Consider the following 19607-nt stretch of genomic DNA (forward strand, 5'->3'; position numbering starts at 1 on the left):
AAAAAATGCCAGGCATAGGTTGGGCAACCTGGTTTGCACCGTTGATGAAGACTGGATTGAAGCTTCAGAGTGTTTCTCATTTATAGTAAATACATAAGAAATTCTGAAAAAAGAAATAGATATAATCCTAAAGAAAACAAAAAGAATCAGAATTCTGAGGTAGTTTGATTTGACAGTACCCTTTAGACAAGCAAACAAACAGTAAAACTGAACACCAGTGAGTCATTTTTGAATTGTGTATCTTAATATTTTATTGAGTTTAAAGAATATGTCATATGTAATATATGACATAATAATAATATGATATGATATGATATTTGTACTTGGGAATAAAGAAAACAAAAAACAGCAGGGGTTTCTCAATTAGTTGGTTGCTCAATATAAAGACTACTTATTTGCTTTTGAAGCAGGGTGTGGCTCTAGGGACCAGGCTGTCCCCAGACTCATAATGCTTCTACCTGTGCTTTCCTGAGTCCTGGCATCACAAGCACAAACCTCTTTGTGAGGACTTTATAAGCAAAATTCTCACCATGAACCCCTCAAATAGAAAGGAACTTGTGAGTGTACTAGACATTGTGAAATGATGTTGTCATCTACAAAGTTCGTGATCGAGAATTATACAGTTGAAGCAAAAACAAAAAAACCAAAAAATTAAACATCCTCTTAATATTTTACATCAATTTATGATTTTTGTGTTGGGCTGCAGTCATCTATGGCTGAATATGGCCTACGAGCCTCAGATTTAATGCTGTAAGCCCATGAAGTTGAAGTTGGTCAGAACTTACCTGCATATTTTCAAGTTCATCCTATACATCTCTGGGTTGGAAATCTATCTGCGTTAAAGGGTAGTAAACATCCTGCAATAAAAGCACCCGCTTTGCTTGTTAAAACCTAACTTTACAAATTTTCTTCAAAGGCATTTTTACATCGCTGAGCCCTCTTAACCTGTTATGTTAGAAAATGCTACGGATTACGCATGTCCGGTGAATTCATATCGTAAACAGAAAGAGCCCCTGGGACCTTTGAAAGAATGAGGAAGAAGCTGGCATAGTTGGTGAGGAAATGTCATTGCCTTCCATCGCTGGCTCAGTCCTCTATGTGGAAATGTGGTTGGGCACGCTGGGGAAAGGACAACCAGCCAGAAGGTTTCCAGTGTTCTGTTTCATCCTACCTCCTCATACACGGGGAAGGGGGGGGAGGGGAGGCTACTGTACCCCTCAATGCTGGTTTTTAGCATAAAGCATATTTTAAAGGAAGAGGTAATACAGTGGCCTACTATGTATTTGGTATTGCCTCGCATAGCTCTAGAGAACACCAGCCTATTTGTTGCATGGGTGAGGGGATCGTGTCAGCACGTGAGAAGAAATGATTAGCTCCACCCCCCCAAACAAACCCCTCCTTAGGAAAACAAACACTTGTAAGTTTATTTTAGAAAACCTGTGCAGAACTTATATAAATATATTGTGACAGCGGTTGTCATAGTGCATATATTAGGAAAGCACTTTGAAATTTTATGCAAATGCATGGGTGATGTATACACTACTGTACACCCCAAAGACTGCCCCATGTGTTCTTTGTGCCAAGGAAAACGCAGAAGTTCTCTAACTTGTTTGGAGAAAAAGTCAGTGAGGCTCTGTGCCTTTCTTAGCCTTGTTCTCTTCACCAGTGAAGTGCGCTTTAACCAACTAAACCCAAAGACAGCAATGGAGTGAGGAGGCCAAGAGTTCACTTGTCTCTATCTTCTTGTAGCCCAAGCTCGTGCTGGGCACTGTAGGCTAAATTTTCTTATCAATTATATTTTATTATGAACTTACCAAACGAGCCTACCTCCCTAACAACCCAACTAACCCAAACAATCAGAAAAGGATATTAAAAAACACTACAGTGAAACCTTAAGGATATCAATCCCTAGCATAGTCAACGGGACTTCAGTGGACCAGCAATTCCACCTAAGTTGCTGCTGGAACCAGGAGCAGCAGCTGGAACCTCAAGCCTCAGCTGGAGTCCAAAGCCTTGAAACTTTCCCTGGAGCAGTTCTCTGTAGGAGCCTCTTGAAGTGCAGGGATTAACAGCCAAAAACCAAGTCCCAACCAAAAGCCTCCTCTCCTGTTGTTTTGGGTACACACACACACACACACACACACACACACACACACACACACACACACAACACACACACACACACACCACACACACACACACACACTCACTCACTCACTCTCAGTCTGTTCAAGGGTGTTTTTCACCCAAGCTCCCCTACCAAGTAGTTGGACCGTCTCTGTGGAAAAACATCCTGCTTTCTCACATCTAAGTGGTAAACATCCTGCCCTCTTCTCCTTCCCACATTTGGGATCAAAACAGAAACAGGTTTATCTCCCCTTCAGGGCATTCTAAGAACGTCTGTATGAGGATGAGTATCATTTAGATGTGAAATAAGCAACTCTTGTGTTAAAATGGATTTCCTAAGCAAACCCAGTAACTAACACATTAATGTGGCTAGTTCTGATTGGTTGAAGTATTTCTGAACTGAAGAAGAGCCAGCATAACTGACAATATGTGGGTTATGGATATTAGCCATTTTCCTCTCAAATAGCCTCCATCTGCATCTAGAAGAGGCCTCTGGACGATGAGTGAGTGCTTCACTTACAGGCATAAGGATGAGTATGTACAAGGCAGATGGCGCCCCATCAGCTTTGTAAGATGGCCGCAGGAGGCTCTCCTCTGGTGGCTATGGCGCCTCCAGCCAGGGGTTGTTGGCTAGGACTTCAGTACCAGGCATGGTGTCCCAATACTATCCTTATTGCTTAAACAGTGTATTGCACTTTTATACGGTAGCTCTCTCATACACTGTTCATGAACTCTGGGTGAAACGCCAAGGCAAAGCTTCCATCTCATCCCTAAATGTTGACAAGGTAGAAGGCATCATGAGCTCTATGTGAGGGCGTTGGTGTGTAACTGCTCTTCTGTGTTTCTGGGTTAAACGCTGTTTTTGGTGTTCTAGAGCAGGGCATAGTCTACAGATCTTCTGCTTGGAGAAGCCTGTAGACTTACGCACCTCTCTTTCCCAGACTCCCAGGCAGCCTGTGTCTCTGAAATCCTAAGTGGAACAATCTCCTGAGCCAGCGTGCTGTGAAATGTCTGCTCTGTGAATCACTGTATCAGTAATAAAAGATGCCATGGTGGGAAGACTTTTACTGTGTCAGTAACAAAGCGCACTATGGCGGGGAGACCTAGGCAATCGCAGGAGGACAGGGCTAAAAATTAGCGTTCCATGGAGTTTCTAGCATTTTACTTAAAATCAGAATAGACAAACAAAAAACCCCCAAAAACTTAAAACTGGAAATTGAAGAAGCAGTGTCTGCATCAAAATTCTTCATAGAAACCTTAAAACACCCAAATGCTCCTTACCTTTAGCAGTCACAGTTATACATGTAGCCTAGTTTGTGGATTAAAAAAGGTTAAAACTTTGTTTATAGGTCACTTTATTAATCCAACAGTTATGTGTAAAGTATTTGTGTGGAAGTTCTCTCAAGTATTCCAAAATAGCTCTGACATGAAATTTGGACACTGTTCTTCTTTTAAAGACTATGTGGATATGGAACTTATATTTCAACCTACAAATAGAGGGAAATGAATAAAACACTCGGAGGGAAGTTATGACTGAAAAAAATGTCTGGGAAATCCTCTTTCTCTATAACAAGAACAGACTCATGTCCCAAAGTTAATAGAAACCAGGACAAAATGTACAGGTTCTAAGTTAAGGAAAACTAGAAGCTGACATGACTCAAAGGGAGAAGTCTCTGTTGCTGACAGCTTGCTTCTTCAGACCCTAGATCCCTTTACCACTTGGAAGCCCTCTCCAAGCTTTAGTTTCTTCACCTATAAATTGTAAGAAATAATAAAATTTTGTGGCAAGAGCTTATACAAGGAACAGGAGAGTGCTGCTAGAGGCACTAACCTAGGCCTGGTGTGCAGAATGCCTAAGTGTTGGCTATTGTGAGTTTTTGGGTTCAAGATGCCTTTGAATTATGATTCTATGCACATCAGGTTCTCTGAACTTAGCAGCCGGATGGCATCCTCTGATGACCCTTTCTTACTGCCATGGCTCTTCAAAAGGTTATTTCTTTTTCTTTGTTTCATTTTTGGTTTTGTTTGCTTTTTGAGGCAGGATTTCTCTGTGTAACCCTAGCTGTTCTGGAATTCATTCTGTAGACTAGGCTGTCCTCGAACTCCTTCTGTGTCCCAAGTGCTGGGATTAAAGGTGTGTGCCACCCCTGCCCAGCTAGTTTCAAAACGTAACCAGCAGTTTTTCAAACAAAAATCTCACTAAGGCTGTGAGTTCATAAACTACATCTAAAGCATTTTATTATTTTTCAAAATTCATTTAAACGTATTTTAATTGTATTCACACCCTGTTCTCAAGTTAGCCTGGTTAACAATGTGGTAGATCTTTCTGTTCAGCTACCTCCCTATGTCCACAGCATTTGCTCCCATGGTGCACTCCTGCAACACTCATTTGAGAAGAACTTTAGTCACGTCCTGAAAGCTATGTCTTAGGTTCACTGAGCACTGAAGCACATTAGACACTCTCTGACTTCCTTCCCTTCAACCCTTCTTCTGGTATCTTTTTGTGGGTCATGGGGTTTATCTGGGTTGTCCTTTCAGCACTTAGGGTAATCCTGACAATCCCTTGAATGTCTATTCTGTTAGTTACAGACTTAAAAATAAAATTGAGAACTGTTATCAATACTGTGTCATTATCTAGGGTAAAGTAATCATTGTATTTCTCAGGTAGAATTTTATACCATCTTTCCTCATAAAGCCAAGAGTTCACCCTATGTATGACCAGGCTTCTAATCCTTCAAGCAGAGAACCCTGGAGATGGCCAAGCAACTTCTCACTTGTGGGCCTGTTGTCCACTCTGACGCCATGCCCAGCCAGGCAAATGTCCACAAGCTGTGGCCTCACTAAGATGGCTGCTCACTTGGACCTTACAGTTCTGACTAAGAGTAATATGAGGACTCGGAAGTCCTACTTCCAGTAATAATTACATAGCTATTGGGGTACATTTGAAATTGAAACCATAATACTGAGTTGATATTATCCTAGGGAGAACTGAACCATTAAACCACAGTTTCTTCAGGGCCGTTCTTTTTTGTCCCTTGTAACTTTTGGGCTGTTTGCATACCAGTGTCTTGTGGCTATGAACTGCTCTGCACTGCCTGATACTGAACCCTACTGATATTGATGTCACTGTAGGAAGATGGTCAGTCTTCCTAGGACACCCAAGGTCATGGTAAGTCCTATGGCTTTCCTGTGCTAGGAGATTCCAGCTTCTACTTTCTGTTCCTTTCACGGTCTGGCACCCTGGCACAGCTATAACTTCTGCACACTACCACCATTTCCCAAAGGCCTCCTCGGACAAAGCAGTGTGAGGTCTAGGAGGAATTGGCATGAGCCAGTGCCATTCTGCTTTTGATTTATGTTATTCCATTACTGGGATCCTATATTTTCAGGGTTTGTATTGCAAGGGTCTTAGTGACACAGTTCTTGTGAGATGCTGTGTATAGCATTTTTTTTTTTCTTCTTTAGCATCTACACCAGTATCTATGGGCCTTGGCTTAGGGTAACAAATGTGCTGCATTGGTGATATCTTTGGACACCAGTCTTAAGTGAGTGTTTTTTCCACTTTACATCCCAATCGTGGCTCCCTCCCTCCCTCCTCTCCTCCCAGTCCCATCCTCCCCCTCCCTCTTCCCCTATCTTACCTTCCCTACTCCTCAGAAAAGGGAGCCTCCCCTCCCCACCCATCAAGTTGCCTCAGGACTGAGCACATCTTCTTCCCCTATGTCCTGGCAAGGGAGCCCTGCCAGGGGAGAGTGATAAAAAAAAACAGTGAACAGAGTCCATGTCAGAGACAACCCCTACCCTGCTCTCTTTACTAGGAGACCCACATGAAGCCCAAGCTGCCCATCAGCTACATCTGTGTTGGGGACCTAGGTCCACTCAGTGCATGGTCCTTGGTTGGTGCTTCATTCTCTGCGAGCCCCTCTGGGCTCTGGTTAATTGGTTCTGTTGGTCCTTTGGTGTAGCTCCTGACCCCTCCAGATCCTTCTTTCCTTCTTTCCACTTTCCCAACAGACTCCCTACGTTTCACCCAATGTTTGGCTGTGAGTCTCAGCATCTGTTTGGATCTGCTGCTGGGTGTAGCCTCTCAGAGGACAGCTAGGCTAGACTCTTGTCTGCTAGCATAGCAGAGTATCGTTAATAGTGTCATGGGTTGGCTCTCTCCCATTGGGTGGATCTCAGGTTGGGCTAGGCATTGGTTGGACCTTCCCTCAATCTCTGTTCTATCTTTATCCCTGCACATGTTTAGTCAGGGTAAATTTTGGGTCAAAATTGTTGTGGGTGGGTTGTTGTTCCCTTCCCTCCAGTAGGAGTCCTGTCTAGTTAGAGGGTGTCCTCTTCAGTCTCCATGACCCCTGATACTAAGGGTCTCAGCTTGAGTCACCCCCATATCCTCCCAGAAGCCTGTGCTGCCCTAGGTCTCCAGCTTGTCACAGAGATGCCCTGTGTCACATTTTCTCTTCTCTCTGTAGGTCCTCTGTCCTCCTCTCCCAGGCTCTCCCCAGGTCTGATCTCCACCCTCATTTCTTTCTTTTTTTTTCCACCCTCATTTCTTTCCATGCTCCCTTTCCTACCTTGTTCCCTTTTTTTTTCTATTCTATTTCCCCTTCTGAGTGAGATTTAAACATCTTCCCTTGGATCCTCCTTGTTAATTATCTCTTTGGGTCTGTGAATTATAATATGTTTATCTTTTACTATAAGTTTTATCTCTTCTGAATTTGGGGCAGATATTTCCTCAAGTGTCCCTCCTCTCACTGGACTTGCCCAGACTTGTTGGAGTACTAACTTTGGATCAGGATCGGGCCTGCCACATCTGGTTTCAACAGACTGTGCACTTCTTTTCCTTTTCGTTATATTTGGACCCAATCAGGATCACCCTGAACACCTGCCAAGATTGGGCTACAGCCTAATTGTCTCTAAAACACAAAACTAAAACTGGTTGACAAAACCAATACCCAGGGTGTCACTAGTTTGAACTAAATAATGTGAGTAATGTCTAGTCTCTCCGAACTATTGGAATCCAGGTGTCATAAGATCATTATGCCAGAAAAATAGATGAGTACAATTGTGTCTTTCCATGATATCAGAATTTACTCAGTAACAATAAATTCACAAAGGGCAGTGAAAACACACATATACACACACACATACACACACACACACACACACACACACACACACACACACACACACGACTTTGTTAATCTGGGCAAAGTGAATGCAAGGGTGTTAGGGTGTTTTTTTAAAATTCCAATCTTAATTCGTAATATTGACTTTCATATCACACAGCACACAGAAAAATCTATGCATCTGTATGAGTCACAGAATGGCTTCAAATTAAAGAGACTACAGCAAATTAAAGGGGTCTCAGAAGTGGCCTGATAGAGATGCACACAGCACGTGTGTTGATAAGATAATGAGCCAAAACAGCTGCAGAGAAGCTGTCCTGCTCGGGCTGTAGGAGAGTCATAGTAGAAAAAGACATCCTCATCAGCTGCAGAGATTTTTCCAGAGAAAGAGAGTCAGGTTCAGGTCCAGAAGGGGATGAGCAGTCAAAAAAACCACTTCAAAGCGGAGGGGCAGTCAGGAGTTCTCTGCTTGTGCCTGACTCACACACTGGTTATCAGATAGATGACAGGCCAGTGTGGGGCTGCTGCTATTACTGTGTTAGGGAGTCCACCCTTTTATAAGTTAGACCCTTTTCGTGGTCTGTCCTGTTCAGTTGAATGTAATCTTATTTTTCAGTGGTGTGTTCCAGCAAACTGCACTTAGGAAAAAAGTATAATTTATCAAAATGCTGTGGTGTGGAGTATGTGTGTTGGGGGGGGGCGGAGGCGGGCATGGGGGTGTTCATCCACTAGATACATCTCAGTTCAGAGTAATCCATTTTACTACAACCAATATTTTTTAACATTAAGAAACCATGAGAACATAAATACCTTTGAGTTATTTTTAGCCTTGACAACTCAATGAGTAGACATTTGACCCAAACCCAAATACTTCTGTTGTGACTATGGTCTCACTGTGGGGCTAGCCACTGTGGAAGACAGAAGAAACAGTGTCCTTTTGTTCTCCTGGAACTCTCAACCCTGCTTGGGACAAACTGTATCCACGTCAATAACCACATGGAGTATTCAGCAGTGATGAACTGTTTTAGGTGGTCAAACGATCTCCAGGGCCTTAGGGATTGATTCACTGGTAGAAAATGGTGTACCTCTTATGCTATCTGCTATTTCTAGACCCTTCTGGCCCATCATAGGTGAGCATGAGACTTTCCCTTTGGCGCATGGGCAGTTTCGTTATGTGCAGACAGGCTTGGGGGAACCTCTGAGACATCCCTTTTTGCTGCACGATGGTGTTATTTCCTTCCTCTTAGGAATGGCTGTAACTCAGAGGAGGCGTGGCTTCTGAATGGTCTTTCTTTTCATCTCCTTGGAAGCAGGCCAGGCTGTGAGGAGAGCGTTTGATGTGTCAGCCGTGGGTTTGTGACAGCTTTGGCTACTTACATGATGATGAAAGGCTAAACTTTGATAAAAATAGCAAAAATAAGGAAAAAGGGATCATATTCTTCCATTTGCTCTCTCTCATTTTTCTAGGTGGTAGTTAAGAAATGGTCTACCAGGGTGGTCTGCGGGGTCTCTTTGGTGGTTTGATTGTTTATCTATTGATGGTTTCAAAAGAGAGAAAGAGAGCCATGCTTGCTGGCATAGGGGGAGACTCTGAGACCCCTTATAATTCAGTCCCACCCATGCTCCCAGTGTTATCTTCTTTGCGATGGGGCACTTACGTTTCAGCTGTCCTTTACCACCTGCATCTATGTAATAAACAAGCCAGGCCAGAAAAGATGTTTTCACCTTGAGCACTGTCTTCCTCCCTCTGATTCTAGGGTATTTGGCTAGAAATATCATCTGACCTTGGTCCTGTGGGGCGAAGGGAGTCAAACGTGAATATCCACAATCACTTGGATTTCCCTCAAATGACACACCAGACATGGTCATAATTCCCGTGTCTTCACAGAAATAAATAATAATACAAACAGCATTTACATAAAACTTAGAAGCATCCATGCAAACATAGAAAGAATTTATTTCAAGCTGGTTCTCTATGCAGAGATTTGGTACACGGCCCTTTGAATATCACTGAGTATAAAAGCAGCTTTGACTAGTGTCTGCCCAGCAGGCCTCCCTCTGGGCTCATTATTGCTGAGGTTTTTATGAGACAAATACGTATCTTGGTGGAGCTTTACTGACATATCCTTGAGTATCCCTGTGCTAAAATCAAAGCTGGGTTTTATTTTATCACTTGCAAAGAGAAACTCACATGTAGCCGTGATACTTGGGCAAACCTTCCAAGCCTGCACTAAGGTAAGAAGAAAGCCTTCTGGCCTCAGCACAGATTCCTCAGTGAGACGCAGCTCCAGGAAAGCTATGCCATTCCCATCACAGCAGCTCCCATGTCTCCTGACGTCTTCCTTTCCAAGTGTGGACGTGCCATGAACCCAGTTCTTCTCTCAGAGAGTACTAGTCTACTGGGGAAACAGCTCCACCACCTAGAACATGCACTCTAAACAAATATTAGAGGCTAGGGTGTGTGCTTGTTAGTGGGGCATTACACATACGTACATATACACTATACCACAGTGACAAGTACACACACACACATATCTCATTGCAGTGTGCATATTTTTTTAATTTTAAAAACTTTTTTATTTTTTTTGCAGTGTGCATATATTTTTATACCACAGAAGGGCATTTCAGTCAATAGTGAGGTGCATAGGATAGTCATCCTTGAGATTTTATCAGCCAGCCATGTACTAAGCCATCTTAGTTCAAAAATCACCCTATCAGGCTTACACAATGTTCTTGGAGTGCGTCAGTCTCATTCCATGGCCTGTGACTGGATGTATGCCCACATGTACCTTTCTGTGTATATCTCTCTCTCTAACTTTTATTTTCTTTCTTTACATATACATATTTGTTTATAAGTACATGTGTATGTATATCTCTGCAGAGGTAGGCGGATCACTGTGAGTTCGAGGCCAGCCTGGTCTACAAAGCAAGTCTAAGACAGCCAGGGCTACACAGAGAAACCTTGACTCGAGAAAGCAAAAAAGAAGAAGAGAAGGACGAAGAGGAAGCAATAGCCTGGCTCCTCATGGTTCCTATAGTTGCTCTTCTAACTGTAAAGAACTATTAGTGAATGTAAAATTGTAAGGTTGGGAATAAAAAAATGATAAAAATCAAATTCTAAGGCATTATGAAGGTAACTTTTAAAGGCTGGGGGACAACGGAAAGAGAATGGAATTAGTAAATTTTAATGAGACTGAAGAGGGCCATGGGATCTGAAGTTCCCACCTGTAAACAGGGGGTGGTACTGGATTGGATGGAGGAGCTGAAATACAACTTGCACAAAGTGCTGATGGTCCTGCAACCTTTGTTCAGATGCTGGTGGCATCACTCTATCTCCCCACGGAGGCATCATTGCTGGGTGAAGTGCTTAGAGCCAGGATGGAGACATGCAGAGTAGCTTGTCCCTTGTCCTAGTACCTGGCCAGCTTGCCCAGGCTGAAGTCAGCATAACTCAGAACTGTCAAGTGTAGGGGGAACCCAGGGGAGTATGCCCAGGGGAGGTGGGGTGAGACTGAGAGGACAGCACTCTAGTGTCTGGGGGCACTGTTGGAACTTTGGTAAAGTCAAAGTGCCTGGGCAGTACAGTACCATTTTGAAAGTGAACACTTCAGCCTTCTTTTCGTAGGAGTTGCAAAGGTAGTCCTGACCCACGTGCTAATCTAGAAGCCTGTGCTGCCAGGAGGAGCCGTCACAGGCCTGGAAGTAGGAGCATGGTGCAGCCTCATGAGGGAAGCCAGAGCAAAGTGTTCGATGAAAAGGGAGAGGCAGATACAGGGCCTGCATTAGTGGGCTGTGCAGTAGGCAGGGGGATGGGCGGCAAACACTCTCAGTCTCTTCCGAGAAGAGAAAGATAGAAGCGCCACAGTTTCAGACTTCTACAGTAGTCACATCTTGTTTCAGAGGTGAAAGAGCAAAGTAGAGGGGAGGGGCAGAAAACATGATTGGAAAAGCCCTGGAACTAGATAGAGCATGTACATTACGTGGATTTTTTAGTCAAGTAACAAAATGTAGGTTAAGCATTTCACCTAATTCTAATAGACACATGGCTTTGACCAAGGATATGTAAGAAACTGCTCAAGGCAGAAGAAGGCCTGGCCATTCAAACTGACTGGGCTGTATCTCCTGGCTGAGAAACTGGGCTGCAGCTTTTAGGATCCAGTGGAAATAAGTCAGTTTGGATGGATGTTAGCATGGGACTCACGCTTCACCCCTGTCTCGTGTTTGTTGAGTGGCAAGCTCCCCGTGTGCATTAAGTTTGGTTGCTCAGTTTTTACTGCACAGTGATGGTGATTACCCAGTTGGATTTGTTAGGGTGATAATAGCACCGGTCACTGGGCCTTGTGCAACTTGGGCTTGTCACCACAGTATGTGTGTTTGTGTGTGTGTGTGTGTGTGTGTGTGTGTGTGTGTGTGTGTGTGTGTGTGTGTTGGTGCTTGCAGTGGGGGGGTGAGGGAGTTCTCTTTCCTATACTCTCTATTTTTGCTCCCTCTGCCCAGCAGCCCAACAGCATACACTGCTCTTTGCTCCTTCTTGGACTGACCTGTTTGTTGTTGTTGTTGTTGTTGCTCTTGTGGGGAATGAACACAACAAACGAAACACCAAGGCCTTTACCTTGGGAAGTGTTGAGCTTTGAAAGTTTTCTGAAACTAGGTTCTAGAACAATACAAAGCATGGCTAAGAAAACCCACTTCTTTCTGTGCAGGGTTTTGATTCAGTTTATAGCTCGGGACAATTGCTTTGTTCACCAGTCGGCTTTGAGGCGCTGGCTGTGACGATGTAAGAATTCGATACCACACATGAACCTTTACCACTCAAGATCTATGTTTTTTCTACTGTCCCCTCATGTGCCCTTTTCTGTCTTCCTGCATCTCAGCATCAACTCTATTCTTTTCAAAAAATGATATAGGGGGAAAAATAATCTCTCCAGAAACTGATAGGCTGCAATCGATTCTTCATTGTAACTACTTAGCAATGAATCAACTACGATCTACCACATTCTAGAGAGATTTTTAAAAAGCTGTTTAGCAACTCTGCTTCTAGCCAGGCTCCCTGATCAAGGGAGCAATGCCACGCCACATGCTACAGGACAGGTTCCAGCCCCCAATTCTCTGTGGGTCCTTGGGGTTTGCAGAGGGATCCCGCATGCCCATAGCTGTGGTTTTATCATCTTCCTTTCATCACCCCGTTCAGGAAGACAGGCTTTTTGATTATGCAGCAAAATTTCTGCTGCAGGGTAAACTTTGACATAAAGCAACTGTGTTCTTGACCTAATCAGCTAATCTAAGTAGAAACGCATAGAAGATAGACCTGAGGTAAGTTCCAGGCCCTTGTATGAAAGCGGCTTCTGTCAGAGAAGTACTTGTCTATGGAGCTGGAACATGACCATGTGTAGGACGACAAGCTCACCTTTCTTAAGGGCAGGCAGATGGTGTCAGGATGCAGAGGTTCCCCACTGCCTTACAATACTACAGTTTCAATTGCTTGGACAGAATTGTGTCAGCAGCTGACTGTTGGTCTTGGCTGTATCAGCACCCATGGGCAGGCATTTAGTTAGTAGCTAATATGTGCAATCAATAAAAGTGAGAATATATGGACCCAAAATTCAGTGGACACAGACCACTGCGAGCTCGCCAGGCCATTCTTAAGCTTATCCCAGTTAAGTCTCTAGGAGAACACAGCTGGAATCTGCAGCTCCTTGTGCACGAAGGCTCTTCCTCTCACTGGACAATTTTTTAATAGACTTTTCCTCAAACTTTCACTCTTCTGTGGGACATCAGGCACAGATGTCCTGCAGAGGCCTTTAGTCTTGACATCTGCCTCCTATGACAGTCTTGCATGGGTGCAAAACTATGTCCCCTTGTGAGATGAAGCTTTTATATTTGCACCAAAAATTATGTGTGCCACAAATAGAGAATACATGGCGGGAAACAGAAAAGGAGCAGGCTCCTGAGAATGAAGGGTTCCAGAAGGCTTCACAGGGCAGAAGAGGCTCCATTTTTTTTGATAATGGGCTGAAGCAGGATCCCAACAGGGATTGTTGGTGGGGGATGGAGGGAAAGATGTACACATCAAGAAGATGAAAGACATGGCCTGTGTTTGGGGATAGCAAAGAATTGAGACACATTGAAACCCTTCCTTTACGCTGGAATTGAGTGAAGAGACTGGTAAAGGGTTTGGGGGTAACTTTACGAGGGAAGCGAATGCTAGCATATAGAACTGATTTATCTCAATACTATCAAGACTGCAATGAAATGTATTGGGGGTAGATTTCCATAGGGTGATCATGTACTCAGACTGTTTCTAAATTCCACCCCACTGGCAGTCCACCCAGTAGAGGAAAAAGTGAAAGATGAGAGATTATGAGAGAAATTTTTGTTGAGCACTGCTACAGATGTTTTATATGATTTTCATTGAATAGAAGTCAGCCATGTAGCTGGGTGGTTGTGGCGCACACCTTTAATCCCAACACTTGGGAGGCAGAGGCAGGTGGGTCTCTGGGTTCAAGGCCAGCCTGGTCTACAGAGTGACCAGGACAGCCAAAGCTACATAGAGAAACCCTGTTTGAACACCCCACCACTTAAAAAAAAAAAAAAAAAAGGAAAAAAGAACAAATCAACCATTTGATCGTGCTTACCTACAGTGAGTTCTGAATGTTTGTTGAGAGACAAAGGAAGCAGGTTTCGGTGGATGTGTGGCTTCTACGTTGCTTTTTAGTTTGTATAGGTTGAGCTTTGTCCTCTATGCAGTGGTGAGCCGTCAGGCTTAGTAAGGATGAGAGTGTGCTAACTGGTAACAAAAGTTCTGTTGCTTAGGATATATGGTAGGCTTAAACAAATGTGTGATGGAACAGTGGGATGATGGATAGGTGCTGAAGAGGAGTCCTTTATGTATGGATGTAACTAGGATGGATGAGTGGAAGAGAGTCCAAGTCAAGGGAACCAATTTGAGCCAAACATTAGGTGTAGAGAGAGCCCAATTTGGAGATCTCCACGGAGTCTCTCCCCCTTTGAGCTTGGGAAACCCTGAGGAAGAAGGAGAGGAAGGGCTGTAGGAGCTAGAGGAGCTGAGGATGCTGTGAGAACACAGCCCACAGAATCAACTAAGCAGGCCTCATAGGGGGTCTCAGCGACAGAAGTGACAAGCATGGAGACTGCATGGGTCTGCATTTGGTCCTCTGTGTGTACGCTAGGGTTGTTAGTCTGGTGTTTTGTTTTTTTGTGTGTGGGACCCCTAACAGTGGGAGTGGGTGTGTCTCTGGCTCTTTTACTTGCTCTTGGGACCCTTTTCCTCCTACCGAGTTGCCTAACCCAGCTCTGATATGAGGATTTGTGCCTAATCGTATTGTATCTCGCTCTGTTGTGTCTGATGAATGTCTCTGGGAGGCCTGTTCTTTTCTGATGGGAAATGGAGGATGAGTGGATCTGGGGGAGAGGGGAGGTGTGTAGGGGAAACTGAGTGGAGAGGAAGGAGGGGAAAATGATGGTGGCATGTATTGTATGATAAATAGATAAATAAATAAATAAATAAATAAATAAATAAATAGTAAAGTGCTTGTGAATTTCTGACAAAACCCTAGGCAGGCCAGTTACCATAGAACATGGCTCATTTTTAGAAATGTTTGTTTCTGCTATTGTAAACCATTTCAGGCATAGCTTAGCCACAGGTTGTAGCTAAGCCAGGCTTCCCTCTGAGCCTGAAACTGCAGAAGCAGGTTGTGAGCTGCAACTGTGTTCCTGGGAAGGGCCAGCACTTTCTTTGGAGGCATTGACTAGAACCAGCCTGGGGACTTGGGCTGAGCCGTAAGACTGCAGCCCAAACAAAATAAAACTTGACTAAGCCAGCAAACCCAGACTGGAGTTCAAGTTACTTTAACAGACTCTAGGGAAACACAAAGTGCAGTTGTATTAGCTATGCAAAATTTGCTCTTTGACCTTACAGCAAGGAAAGTTACCGGCGCACACAGTCTTCTGCCAGCATTGCAAAGTGTTGGACACGTTAACTTTTAGCAATTATGCAATATTTTAAAACTTTTAATTTAAAAATATACTTTAAAAATAGATGCTGATCCAACCAGAACAGAGAATATCAATGAAAATGCTGTGCTGTCTTATGCACTAGGAGAGGCCAGCACACAAGACAGCCTTGTGCGGCCAGAGATTTAGAGTTAAAAAAAAAAAACCTGCCCCACAGATGAATTCCTTAGAAATCAAAAGCAAGGGTCAGCATCGTCCTGTCCTCCCTCTGGATGTAACCTTTGTGTCTTGTGCACAAGCTGGGGCCATGTCAGGGGCTTACCCAGACTCATGTTACCCACCTCTGAGGGCTGGTGACAGATCTCTAACTTTAGTATGATGCAGAGTTGAGTGAGAATTCTCAGAACAAGCCACAGTTCTTGGGATGCTTTTTTTTTTTTTAAATATTTCTTGATCTGGAAGTAATATAAAAACAGGAGAGTATTTTGTGGTATTCTTGCATGTTTTCTATTGGTTTAGGGAACAATCCAACATTAAAGAGTCTTAAAAATAACGGTTCTTTAAAAAGACTTAACATAACCTCTCTATTTCCCCCCACCAAACAAACAAACAAATAAACAAACTGTAACGCTACCAATTTCTAGGATAATTAGGGGTTGCAGAAGCAAAGGACAGGGCAGGGCAGGGTAGGATAGGCAGAGGTGACTGCAAACAGGATCCCCACAGCCAAGTTTAACTATGTCTGCTGCTCGTGCAGACGTGGCTGGGAAGGGTGGAAGGAAATGATTGTAGCTTGGCCTTCCCCTCGCAGGGCAGGGCTCTCTTAGCAAGGCCTCTTGAGATGTGAACTCTCCATGCAAGGCACCGGGGAGCTGTGAGTCCATTAGTTCATTCTCTGACTTAACACCCAGAGAACCCTGTCTCAGACAGCAGAGGAAACCCCCGAATAAGTAAAGTCCTGAGTGAATGTCTAGGGCATGGCCGTGACAAGGACTCCAGAGCCTCAGAGCCACCGAGGAATGGCACCATGCCACCCTACCACCTCTTGCAGGATATAGGTTGAGGCTAATGAGGAAATAGCAGAACGTTTCCTTTAGGTTTGTGTGTAGGTATTGATAGTGTGTGCAGAAAATGTCCGTTATAGCTCTGTGCCTGGAATATTTAGTGACTGAAGACTGCTCCTCTACAGAGGCTGTTTCTACTGAGATTAGCTAAACCTGTCTCCTTGATCCAGCTATAAACCACAACAAACGGCACCTCCTCTTTCATCTGTTACAACCCATCTCCCGGTCGCCTGTATGTCATAACCCTGCTTCCATGTTCAACTGTGTATAATAAACAGTGATTTGAGAGCCTAGGCCACCTGACGGCAGCTTTTCTGTGTCAGTGTGTTCATCTGTCTGTCTTTTCTTCATCTCCTCACCACCCCCATCAGATCTCTCTCCGGAGGTCAAGCAAGGACTTGGCACCACTTGATCTATTTACCAAATGTACTTAACTTCTGAAAAAAAAAATCGGACTTCATTCATAAAGTTCATTTAGGGATTCATATTGCGTTGGGATAGTCTTAATGCCACCCTTGTGGCTTTGCTAGATGGGAGGGCACTAGGAAGCGTTTTATTTATTTATTTTTCCCCCTGTCGCAGCTTTCTGAATGTACAGTTACAGCTCACTGAGACACCGTGATCCAAAGTGATGGGAGGGGCCTACATCTCTGCCATCCAGAGGGAACATAGAGACCGACAGACAGAGACATGCAGAGGGCTGCTGGGTCAAGAGGGTGAAAAGAGCGTCCGGGATAAGGGGTTCTTGGTGCTTGAAAGAGGAATACACAAAGGACTTAGAGGCTCTGCCCGCTCTTCCAACATCAGCCATCACAGCCTTATAACTAGTTAATGGAACCATACATTTTTTTTTTTTTGCCAGTGTTCAGCAGGCAGTGAGACCATCCTCCTGCACATGGGGTTCAAGGGCGTCATCCCCACTCCACTCCCCCCTCCCTTAAGGGCAAGACCTGAGAGGGAAAGCGAGGCAGGGACAGCGGGGGGGGGGGGCGGGGGGAGGGGGATGGAGAACTCAGGCATAGACGAGTAAAACAAGAACAGACTCCGAGGAGGAGGCCGACTTCACTGAGCCGCTCCTTTAATTGGGAGAAACAAAGGCTGTTTAAACCTTGGGGGTATGGGTAGAGGGTTTTGGGGTGAGTATACAACATCCTTTTAAGGCTAAGGTGCCAGTAATGCCTTACTTGCATGAAGAGGAATCCCAGGTGCTTTCTGGACATGACCTTATAAGGAGAGAGGTAGTTTAACCTGGCTGCACTACAGATCTCCTCGGGTGTGGGCAAAGGTGGCGGGGGTGGGGGGGGTGGGGGGGGTGGGGGGGAGGGGGTGGGGGGGTGGGGGGGAGGGGGTGGGGGGGTGGGGAGGGGGGGCGCGGGCAGGACTACAAGCACCTGGTCATGTGGGGCCCGGGGCAGGGGTGATTGAGATTTCAGGGGCTGGATGTGTCTGGATCCCGTTCCTGCTCCATAGGGCTCCTCCTGGTTCCACCGTACCCCACCCCCACACTAGAGCATCTACCCTTAGCAGGTGGGCTGCCTCCTGGTTAGACCCTTTTTGGGTCACCCTCCAATGTGTGAAAGCTGAGGCTGGGGGGAAGGCATACTGCAAGAAGATGTCTGCAGAAAGATGGGATCCAAGAGGTTAAAAAAAAAAAAACCTCAGCTATTAGGATCCTTTTGCTTGGTTAGGGGATGGGTGACAAGAGGTAGTGACCTTTAGAAAAGTCGCTATATCCTGGAATCACTCGCATGGGTGGCCTGTTTCTGTTGTTGCCTTTGGTTTAAGTTTCTTCATTTTTAAACTGGAGTTTCATATCCTCGGAAAACTGAGATGGCTGGTTAGCCTGAGCCTATGCCTAAGCTAGGGTGAGAAATGACGTGATAAAGGTGTGTTTGCTGGGGAGGTGTTGGAGGGGGTGCTTTCTGCAACCATGTAGCTGGAGGTGATCTTTTCATAGCTGGAAACTGCAGGGCCTACAGGAAAGATGGAAGAAATGCTTGGGGGAAATCCCAGCCTAATGCTCACACCGAATGGTCAGTCCATACTAAAGCAAGGCCTTGTGTTTGTTCGAGACATCTTAGTTGTATCATCTACGTGCACCGACTTTTCTAAATATGCTTTTTTTTTCTCTTTCTCTTTTCTTAGGGAGGCAGGACACAGTGCGTGAGAGAAGTCTGTCCCATTCTCTCTTGTCCCCAGCACCTTAGTCACACACCCCCAGGACAGTGCTGCCCCAAATGTTTGGGTGAGTGACAATTTTCAGGTCAAAGAACAATGTAATAATTTCTTCTCGGAGTTGCTGCTGAGTGAATATGTCTTGTTGCTTAGTGGCCTGGTAGATGCCACTGCTCCTTCTAACTGGATAGGCTTGGGCTCTAACAACATCTGCTCAGAGGCTGCCTTTCTCTTGGTTTCATCATTTCTGGAGCCTGGCATGCAGCTACTGCCTAGATAAAGCCCGGTGGGGTGAGAATGGGGCTGAAGGTAGTCTCTGGCTGGACACATGGCTGTTAGGAGCATGCAGTGAATGCATTTTTGAAGTAAATGTATGGAACTGTAGGCTAGCATTACCTGAGAGCCAAAAGCACGGGAAGATAGTCTGCTGTTGAGTGAGAAGCTTGCAAGGAGCAGCCAATTGACCCTTGATAGGAAGGCAGTATCTGTGATCACACTGAGCCTCCACCACAGCCCAGGCACTGTACACAGGCTACATGATTTTTGTTTTTCAAGACAGGGTTTCTCTGTGTTGTTTTGGCTGTCCTGGACTCGCTTTGTAGACCAGGCTGGCCTTGAACTTTGCCTCCCAAGTGCTGGGTTAAAGGTGTGCGCCACCACCGTCTGGCTAGGTTACATGATTTTTCTCAGTGATTCCTTTTGAGAAGCTGTGAAACAAAGCTACTAAAACCAGCACACCTGTATTTCACACAGGCACAGCTATTACTTTTAATCCTCGGAGAAGGTTTTCCTCTAATCTGCAGAGATGGTGGTGGTGGTGGTGGGGTGGTTGCTAGCACCCCTGATCACCTCTGGCTTGAATTCTGCCTGTTGTTCCTCTGGCGATTGGCATCATCTTGTTACGGCTTGGGAACTACACTCTCCTCTCATCGCCTCCAGCGATCTTCATGTCCTGTGGTACCACTGGGTCAAGGCGTATGGGGCACATCTCACTGAAAGGATGCGGCTGTCAGGCACAGATGGTTTACAGAGATGTCCAGTGAACATCACACCACGGAACACAAAGCTTCCTAGCTCGCAGAAGGCCTCAACTGCTTTGTCTTTGGGAGGTTTTCACTGGTTGTCTTTTTGGTTTGGT

The 19607-nt window shown here is 44.9% G+C and overlaps 1 protein-coding gene across 1 annotated transcript in view; it reads left to right on the plus strand.

The window, feature by feature from the left end:
- The window catches only part of BMPER (BMP binding endothelial regulator), a 241863-nt gene that overhangs the window by 116628 nt on the left and 105628 nt on the right, over window positions 1-19607 (plus strand). Inside the window, exon 7 of the mRNA XM_084783929.1 lies at window positions 18440-18539. Coding sequence (XP_084640055.1) covers window positions 18440-18539 — 100 coding nt within the window. The remainder of the gene's footprint in view (window positions 1-18439; window positions 18540-19607) is intronic.

The sequence above is a fragment of the Acomys minous genome, assembly GCF_964271855.1.
Source record: "Acomys minous genome assembly, chromosome: 5".
Taxonomy (NCBI): Eukaryota; Metazoa; Chordata; class Mammalia; order Rodentia; family Muridae; genus Acomys; species Acomys minous.